At 39.9% G+C, this 10,151-nt stretch overlaps 1 protein-coding gene across 1 annotated transcript; it reads right to left on the bottom strand.

Moving 5' to 3' along the window:
* Positions 1-7,722: 7,722 nt before the first annotated feature.
* On the bottom strand, positions 7,723-9,412 carry LOC149176672 (disease resistance protein RUN1-like). Its single transcript, XM_089421528.1, has 3 exons — positions 8,680-9,412; positions 8,182-8,235; positions 7,723-7,907 (listed from the first exon to the last, which is right to left on the bottom strand). The coding sequence occupies exons 1-3, from the start codon at positions 9,410-9,412 to the stop codon at positions 7,723-7,725; spliced, it is 972 nt and encodes a 323-aa protein (XP_089277654.1).
* Between the last annotated feature and the right edge of the window lie 739 nt (positions 9,413-10,151).

The raw sequence follows: 10,151 nt of genomic DNA, 5'->3' as shown, positions 1-10,151 counted from the left end.
AATAAGGATGTCCTCATCCTCAGTACGAAATATACCTTTGTCCCTCATAGCCGAAATGGTCAAGTTCCATTGGAGTCCCAGAGCATCATTAAGGCCCAAATCACATGTCGACTTCCATATAGGAATGGCACCCTCCCACTTGCGAATGGACTTGTCCCAGAATATAATCCCCCTATTGTGCAGTGCGTCAAGTAACTGATGAGAAATGGGAATTGTCCCTTCCCCTCCTGCAATGGCATCCAGACCAATAATAATTTTTTTCCTGGACTGAAATTTCCATATCAGGTTTTGTAGGAAGAAGTGTTCAATTTTCTGGAAACTTCTCCAAATAGCAGAGCCCCGAGAGGTTCCAATGGTGCCCTGCCTAAACCAGTAAGTGATGTCTTTATTATCCATATACTTGGACATAATGGCCTTGCTCCAAAAAGAGCCCTCCAAAATAGCCTTCTACATGGATTTACAAAGGAGTGCTTTTTGGAACAGATTTAAGTCCAAGATGCCCTAGCCCCCCATCTTTTTTGGACGAGCCAGCTTTGCGAGCTTTGCTAAATGATATTTTTTTCTAGTCTTTGTGACCTCCTTAGATGAAGTTAGCAGTCAATCTATTAAGACTATTGATAATGGATGTATGAATGTAGAAGAGATGAGCCCAGTAGACCATAATTTGAACCAGCATAGCCTGGGTCAATATCGCATGACCACCCATGGAAAAACATTTGTATTCCCATCCAAAAATTTTCTTGTAAAATCGATCGGGAATACATGACCAATCAACAGTGGAATAACCAACAGATTTTAGATGATAGCCAAGGTATTTCAACCAGTCCTTGATAGGAATAGCTTGGATGTTGAAAAGTTGAGTTAGGAAGGAAATAAGATCCCCATGAATATTCTCAACATGAAAGGACGATTTGCCCTCATTAACACACATCCCAGTAGCCTTTTGAAACTTCGCCAAAATTTCATGTAAACATATCCATGATGCTTTGCAAAGCATCACTGATAGAAGGATGTCATCGACAAAAAACTATGAGATATGAATATGCCCCGACTAATAGGAAGTGGATAGCATCTCCTTTCATGGACCACCCTTTTAATATGAAGACTCAAAAAGTCCATGACAAGAATGAAAAGCAGTGGTGACAAGGAACAGCCCTGCCGCAAACCTCTAGCAGCCATGAAAAAAGGAGTTGGAATTCCATTTATAAGAACAATGTAATTAAGATCAACCACACATGCCATAATCCAGTTGGGACATTTCCATCTAAGCCAATCTTTGCAAGGAGGCATTTAATAAAACCCCAGTCTACACAATCGTATTCTTTTTTTAGATCAATTTTTAATAATGCAGCATCAATCTTCCTGGAATGCATGGAATGGAGACATTCTTGTGTGAGAGCCACAACTTCCAATATGTTCCGATCCTTAACGAAACCATGCTGTTCAGGGGTCAGTGAATAGATAATATATTCCTCAGCTGGACAACAATAATTTTAGAGATGATCTTATATAGAATGTTACACAGAGAAATGGGCTTGTAGTCCATAAATGAGAGGGATTCCTTCTTTTTTTGTATTAATGCTATAAATTTGGAGGAAATATATCGAATTATATGTCCATGAAGCCTAGAATCCTCAACCATTTTTAGAAGATATATCTTAAATAGATCGAAGAAATGCAGGAAATAATCTATGGTCCACTCGTCCGGGCCAGGACACTTATCTTTATGAAAAGATTTCATAGTAGCTAAAAGCTCCTCCTCAGAGACCACAAAGTAAAGGAGATTGTTTTGATTTGCATCAAACATGGAAGGATACGGATCAATACCCCATAATATGTCATCAATATCGCTGCCTCCGTACCTACTATAAGCCTGTCGAAAATATTTAACAGCTTCTTCAGAGATCTTTTCCTGTGACATAAATGATATGCCTTCCTCATTCTTAATTTCCCAAATAGAATTTGCTTCCCGCCGCTTATTAGCAAATCTATGGAAAAATTTCGTGTTTCTGTCGCCCTCCTTGAGCCATATAGCTCGGCTTTTAAGACGCCAGGAAGCTTCTTCAAATGATAAAATCTTTTGTTTTCTTTTCTCCAATTCCCATATTTGAGAGAGAATATCAAGAGGCATACAGGGAGCTTTAAAAAGCATAGATAATTTTTCCAATTTTTTGTTAATATCCTGCAGAGCCATCCTATTTGAGATCGATTTTTTGCGTTGCCACCTTTTGACCCCTTTCCGAAGGGCAGACAAGCGATCCAAGAATGATTGAGGGGGATCAAGATGTTCCGAGAATGATGAAGAATGCCATGATTCATGAATGAATTTGTTGAATTGGTCATCCTCAAGCCATGTGCGATTAAATTTGAATGGATAACCATACCTGTGCCCCATATGGTTCCAATGAATGGAAATGGGCCTGTGATCCAATATGAAGCAAGGAATAATCTTCATTGATGGGGGATCGAATCTGTCGATCAATCTATCATGTAAGAGAAATTGATCAAGTCTCTTTGCGAGATATGCATCATTCATTCTCCCATTGTCCCATGTGGGGCCCACTTTTATTGGTTGGATATTGACAAAGTTATGCTTAATGATAGCATCACAAATCGAACCCCCCACTATGTCAATCTTCCTGCCTCTTCCCCATATTTCATCATTGCACAGAGTACAATTGAAGTCCCCACCGATCAATAGAGAGTCAAGTTCTAGAAACTCAGATGATAGAAATAGATCCCAGAAGGGAGATCGATCTTTGTATGGTGCATATACATTTAATATATGAACAGGCCCCGGAGAACCCCTAAAATAGGCAAGAAGAAGGATGCCAGCAAAGCACTGAAAAGCCACCGCCGAGATCCACTTCGGATCCCATAAAACTGCCAAACCCCCAGATAGTCTAGCCCCACTTGTCGCAACCATATGCCATGATGGGAACATACGTCTAAAATAAGATATTGATTCATGACTATCGTGCATAGTCTCTTGGATGAGAATCATCTTTGAATTTGAAGAGTGAAAAAGTTCCTTGAGGGCCAAAAATTTTGGGCTAGCCCCAAGACCCTAGATGTTCATCGATAGAATACTAATCATGTTGGCATCTCCCCAGGCCTGCTTACTCTAAGGGGCCCCATATCAGAGATATCCTCAACTGCAATTTCTAAGATAGGAATGTCAACAAGGGAATGATCCCGAATAGACACTTCCAGCTTAACTCTCCTTCGCCTAAAATGTATACTTCCCTGATTCTGTTTACACATAATAGTGATATTAACAGCTGAATTTGGGTTGATAATAGCAAATGGAGATCGGTTCGGTCTATGGACAGTTAGTGGATGAAGTTTCAGGGACTCACGCTTGAGAAGAAGATCCAAGTCACAACCAAATTTGTTTACGGGCGAGGATTCGGGGGAATTTAGAGGGGTGATCGAAATACCAGGAGCTTTTCCTTTGGGGTTGTGCATGTGATTAGGAGGAGGGGAGGAAGGGATCCTAAGGGGTGGGGGGTTGTGGATTAGAGGAGATTGAGGGGATGAGGAAATATATGTGATGTGGGAGGCAGATGACAAATCCTGAGAGGGCTTAGGAATAGTGTAAGGAGTAGGAATAGCAGAGTCCGGACCAGGCTCAGGAGGAGTGGGAACGGCGGAGAATATTGATGGTCGAATAGATTGGTTGCTATATGATAGGTCTAGGGATTTAGCAGCGGAAGAAGATCAGGGGCTAGTACTGTTCTCCAAATTAGGACTAAGATGATTACGGATGGGATCCACAGATAGAGAGCGAGTGTGTGGCAGACAAGGAGAGCACCTTCGAGAATTTCCCCGAGGAGAAGTCAGATGATCCATTGGAAAATCTAGACCACAATGATACTCCGAATGATTATAGAAATTATCAACTACTTTCTTAGTTGACAAATCTAGAATTTCATTTTTATTCTTCATTTTATGTCTGCCACCATGACGACGAGGGCATTGTGAAATAAGGTGGCCAGTTTTGTGACAAGATGAGCATCTAAAGGGGACACCCCAATAATCCAGCCTCTGATGAATGTTAGACTTATCCCATGATAGGTCAATGTATTCTGGGAAGCTGCCTCTATATTCTTTTTCAATAATAATCCAAGCAACACGCTTGTTCTTGGCTTTGATGCATATAGGATCTACATAAATAAATCGACCAATAGAATTACCAATTTTTGACAGGGATTCCTACGTCAAAAGTTCAATTGGCAGGCCCGACAGCTTAAGCCAGAGATAGTTGTTTTGGGGGGTGCATTGAAGGGGATTGAAACCAATATACCATCTGTGTAAAGCTAGAAAACTCTTGTCCCAAACCCATGGTCTAGCCAGGATATTCTCCAAATCAAGTACCCGAAGAAAATGAAAACTATACAAATTTTTCATGAGGTGAACTATGGTCGGGATATATCCCAGTATGGGAGTCCATTTTGAAGCAATCTAGGTTCGAACTTGAGCATCTTCCATAGTTGGAAAATGCCAACGTCCAACCAGGGCCCTCTTTTGTAAGCTAGCAATTCTATCACATAAAAAGGACCATCCAGGTTGATAATAGCAGGAGGAGAAGATGATTTAACAGGACCCGAGTTCTTACAACGCATAGGATAACCCTGACCGCCGTCCAAAGGAACCTGTTCGGGAAGAAAGTTGGGAATGATCTCGTCAGCCAGAGTGGATTTCCAATCAGGATTGCGTTCTGATCTGTCATAGGACATCTCCACTACCATGGTGACCCACACCATGGCCGACGCGGCAGATGCGTCAGAAAAAGTTTCCATAAAATATAGATGGACATAGCCCCCCAAGAGACTAAAACAGTAATCCCAAAAAGATAGAGAAAAGGACAAAAGACCTCGAGGATTTAATGAAAAGTAGATAGCATACAGAGTCAGAAAGAGTAAAGGTCAAAGAAAAATAAAGGGTCAAATGTACGAGAGGTACGAATGATGGAAATCCAAGTAAGTAGAAGGAATGACGGCCTACAAATCCATTAAAATTTGGATACCAAATCACAGGAACCTTCCCTTTCCGACAACGAGAAGGAAGGATGGATCAATGTGTAGAGTGACCAACATGGAAGACCTCATAGATGGCGGCACTCATAGAATGAGAAGAGGAAAAAATATCCACAACATACGTCATGGCCAACCTTCAAGCCCGAAAGGAATTCAAACCAAAAAAACGGTACCGGAAAAACCAGTTACACCATGGCTAGAAGAAGGATGAAATTCAAGATAAATGTCCAGACAAATAATGCAACAACAGCAGAATTCACAGATACACCACCATGGACCAATCTTAATTCGGAAATCTGTACAGGGTTTGGTTATAACAAAGAATTTCTTAAAGTAACTAATGGGAGCCCATAACCAACTGAGAGAAATAGTCCAAAACATGAGAGCCCGATATGGAGGAATAGGATAACCAGATATGCACGGATACAAAGCTTACTGAAAGAAGTTAAAAACAAAACCATGCCATATATATATCATTGTTGTAGGATATAAGACGATGAAAACCATATTATCATATCAAAAACATTCTAAAAACTATTGAACATATTAGCAGCTGGAAAATCTATGTGATAGCAGAAAGTAGACAAAGAGATCTTATCGTGCATTGACCTCTAGCACAGAGTGTCCTTTGAGGGCAAGAGCGCCGCAGAAAACACAGGCCGACCAGCATCAGACCTCAAAAATCGATGTGTGAGATTTTATAGAGAAGACCGAACAACCCGAAGGAATTTGATATGCTAGGAGAAAGATATGAGAAAAAACAGAAGATAAGGAAATTTTCAGGTCGGAGGCAAGGAAAAAACTCAGAAAAAAATCAGATAGCTACATCCCAGGAGTGAGAATCCAAGATCATACGAGATATGACAAAGAAACCAAAAACAGATCATCGAGGATGTAGGCGATCTTCCCCTGCACAGGGGCGCGCAGAGAAGAAAACTTAACCAAACCTCTCCCAGATGTATGGAGTGATAATATAAGGAGGAAAGATTTACCATGGGCATGACACGTCGCAGGGATAGGAGGCGAAACAAAATGCGTCATGGAAGCATGAGAGCTAAACAAAGGGCAGGTGGAGAAAAGCATGAACGTGTCAAATAGTAATGTGGCTAGGCATGCTAAGATACCATCTCAACAAGCAGTGTTTGGAGCAGATACAGGCACATTCAGGAAAACGATGGTTGGTCGGTGAAAAGGCACACATCCCTGGTTGGTTGCCATCGCCATTTCTTAATGGTACTAAATCTATTTTCCCCAATAAAACGATTCAAACACTCTAAATTCTAATTTTTAGAAATATTTTTACCAATTTATAATTTCAATAGACAACTCCCCTCAAAACAAGATTCTTTGTAAACTTATCACCATTGCCACTGGCATATTTTCTATGCTGTTAGGACTACTATCGGATGGGAACCGTCACCAGAATCTATCTAATCGTACTTATTAATATCTTGATGGCCATGACCAGCCCTTTTTGTCAAATATATAAACGTTTTAGGTTTTGTATTTTTTTTATTTTTTTTTAAATCAGTTTTGTTTAAATTAAAATTATGAATTTGGAATTTTAAATGTTATAATTTTTTAGTTAGAAATTACTTTTATTTATCTATTTAAAATTTTAATAAAAAAAATAATCTTTCTATATTGAGATTTATATTATCTGATTTTAATAAAAATACACTTAGAAATATAAAAATAATATAAATCTTATCATTTTATATACACCCTTAGACGCTGCCTTAAATGGTATGGTATGGGACACGAAAGAAAAATAATGATCCATTTCCAATCAAATATCACAGTAAAAGCAAGCAGAAAAAGTGAACATGAACGAACCCCATTGACAGCGACACCTCTTAGGTCAGCATTATTCAACCGAAAGAGAACAAAAAATTATATATACCAAATACGGAGAGTTTAAATCACATTAAAAGGAGGTGATTGCAGCGGTTATCACTTCAACCTTTGGGAGAAGAGCACCGCATCATACAGCTACTCTTGACAAGTATTGATTTTTGACATTATGCTTTTGTGTATTTCTGTAATGTAATAATAAATTAGTATATATAGGTTGGATTTTGGACTTAAATTATTGAGAAGATTAGCTACAAATTCAGGCAGGATTGTGTGATTTTTGAGCTTTTGTTAGTTAATTTTTTAGTCCCTGCCATCTGGCATTCGGCAGGGACTATAGTAATCGTTCGCGACGGATATAGCATTAGTTCTTAGTCGCTGCCCGGTGTTATTCGGTGGTTATCATAAGGTTTGGAAATGCTGTGTGCGGGGATGTGCCGAGCTAACCTAAGTTTCATTTCCACCTGAGGCTTTGCCATCTTATTTGGCCTCTTCCCGAGGCGGAAGAGGCTCGAGCATAGCTTAAATTGCTTTTACGCCCGGTGCATTATCGCTAACCGTCAGCGGTCTGGTTTTAATGTTAACATTAATTCGATTCGTATTATCTGCAGGGGTATGCTAAGGTTTGGTAAGGTTTCGTGTTCCCTGTTACAAGGTTGTGCATTGGCAGCTGGTGCATGCCATGGTTGCCATCTGTTTACTTTGACACTGCCATCTCTTTACTTTGTAGCACCTCGGTGGCTATATCTACTATGCAGACTCAAAGCTATATGTAGATGCCGAGACAGAAAAGGAAGAACCTATCTCTATGCAGACTATGCGAGATCTACTATGCAGACTCAAAGCAGATGCCCAGACAGAGACAAAGATACTGGTTGATGAAGGTGTGAGCACCCAGTGCCGGCCGAACGCAAGAAGAAGCCTTTGGTCCCAGAGGATCCTCCAAGTCGGTGCTGTCTATATCGCGGTCGCTGTCTTCTTCCCACTGTGCTGGTTGTGCTTCTGAAGCCGTCGCTGGAAATTCAAGCCACATATATTGTTAAAATGTTATGAATTTCTCTATTTTTTTATCCTAGTATTGAATTTGAATTTTTGCATCACAAGATACTATTAACTTGAATTTGAATATACTATTAACTTGAATTTGAATTTTTGAGCTCGAGTTAATTACATACATGATCTAGCTGGACAGGTTCAATGGCCACTGTAGGTGCTCTGCGAAGAAAAAAAAGAAGCCAAATTGGTCGAACCTATTATGTGAGAACTGGGCAGTTGCTTTTTCTCGCACCTTCCAAGCTTTTGTTCTCCGGCATGGCGTCCCCAGGAATCTGATTCAATGCCACTGCAAACACATAGGTAAAGCCATGGTTTAGAATTCTGTACGTCTTTTTATTTTATTTTTTTTGGAATGCTAAGTTTGAGCACTGTAATCTGAGGAATTTGAGTGCTTACGAGTGTAGGAGTTTTAAGAGTACTAAAATTCATTTATAAAAACACATTTTAAAGTATGAAAATTCCTGATATCCCTAAAATTTTCACTCTGATCATTAGACTGCTCCTTAAAAAAGTGATTAATTTGCCATGGCAAAGGGCATTGATTGCAAAGGGCATTGATTAAAAGAAGCGGTAATACCAATTGAGTCAGCTTGACTGCTCCTAAAAAAGAGTGATTGATTTGCCCTGGCAAAGGGTTATTGATTGGGAAAGGGCAATGATTAAAAGAAAGGAGTAATACCAGTTAATTCAGCTTAAAAATCAAAAGGGGCGAATGTTGTAAAGATTTCACATACAGAATTTTTTGTGAGTGCTTTGATAATGTCAGTGGGACGCCAAAGGCGACTTCGACGCCCAGGAAAATGCTTGGACTCTTGATCGATTATGTCCTTCCCAATGTCGCGCAGATGATCGTGCATTCTTATCCGGTTCTTGACATCCACCTGAATCAAGCATTTTTGTTCGAGAGTCTCAAACCCTAACCAGCCACTCCACCCGGACGCATCCCATATACGTATAGCTGTATCTTTGCCTTCCCCCGCCAAATAGCAAGCAGCGTCCAAGAACATTGATTTCTCTTCTTCATCAAGTGCTTCAACTGTTATTTTCAGTCTTTCTTTGATATTCCAAGGCAGAATTCTAGAAATCTTGCCCAATATAGCTTCCCATACTTTTCTATCAGCTTTGCCATATAGATGACTCCCAAATGTTTCCAAAGAGAGCGGCAATCCGTCTAAGATCTCTACAAATTTTATGACCAAATCATCAAAACCAAGCTTAGGCCAGGCACTGAGAAACGCATGGCGGCAAAAGAGCTCTATTGCCTGATCTTTGTTGAGTCCTATAGCTTCATATATCATAGAAATTTGCGCGAGCTCCAGTATTCTCTTATCTCGAGTCGTGACTGACACTCTGCAACTTGCCCCAAGAACTTTGGTAACCATTAAAGCATCTAATTGATCAAAATTATCGACATTGTCCAGAACAATAAGAATGTTCTTCGCTTTATTCAGACGCCTCCTCATGAAGACTTTGCCTTCGTCTATGCTCTGAATTTTACAGTCGAAACGCAGTAGATCCGCCGGTTAAACCATCCTCTGCATGGGTCAGGCTGCAGAGGGCTCAGCATATGGCAAACTGCACTTCCATAAATAATCCTATGCCAGACTGCACCTCCATAAATGGCCATATGGAAGGCCGGCTATATTACACGTCCTAGCATGATTACACGTAGCTCTAGCTATATGGAATGCTAGCTATATTACATGTCCTAAGATTATTACACGTAGCTCCATAGCATTACAGGTCCTAGCATGATTACACGTAGACCCATAGCATGTTACAGGTAGATCCATAGCATGATTGCACGCAGCTCCTTGTGGGGCATGATGTCCCCATGTCTATTTTCTATTTCCCTATTTCAAATCCAACATATTATATTTATATCCAGCAAAAAAATTAAAAATTTAATAACATACGTGTTTATTAATTGACATCTTTTCATAACAGGCATGGGCATAATTTTACAAATATGAGTGGCTGAATTCAGGAATTTATTGTCGCTGCCAAGAAACATTGTACGCACTGCGCAGGAGTCAGACCAATTGTTAACAGATTTAAAATCTGGGTGTAGGAGGCATTCAGGAATAATTTAATTGCTTTCATATATCGATGGTACTCACTGATTATGAATTAACGGTGTTTATGTTTGTGAACTGCAATTGTGATGGTCTACCTGTAACATGCTATGGGTCTACGTGTAAT

The sequence above is a fragment of the Pinus tabuliformis genome, chromosome 4_1 (assembly GCF_031772625.1).
Source record: "Pinus tabuliformis cultivar Carrire ecotype Pingquan chromosome 4_1, CPIR1, whole genome shotgun sequence".
Lineage (NCBI taxonomy): Eukaryota > Viridiplantae > Streptophyta > Pinopsida > Pinales > Pinaceae > Pinus > Pinus tabuliformis.
Note: the sequence above shows the minus strand (reverse complement) of the source record. Positions and strands in the feature narration are given on the sequence as shown.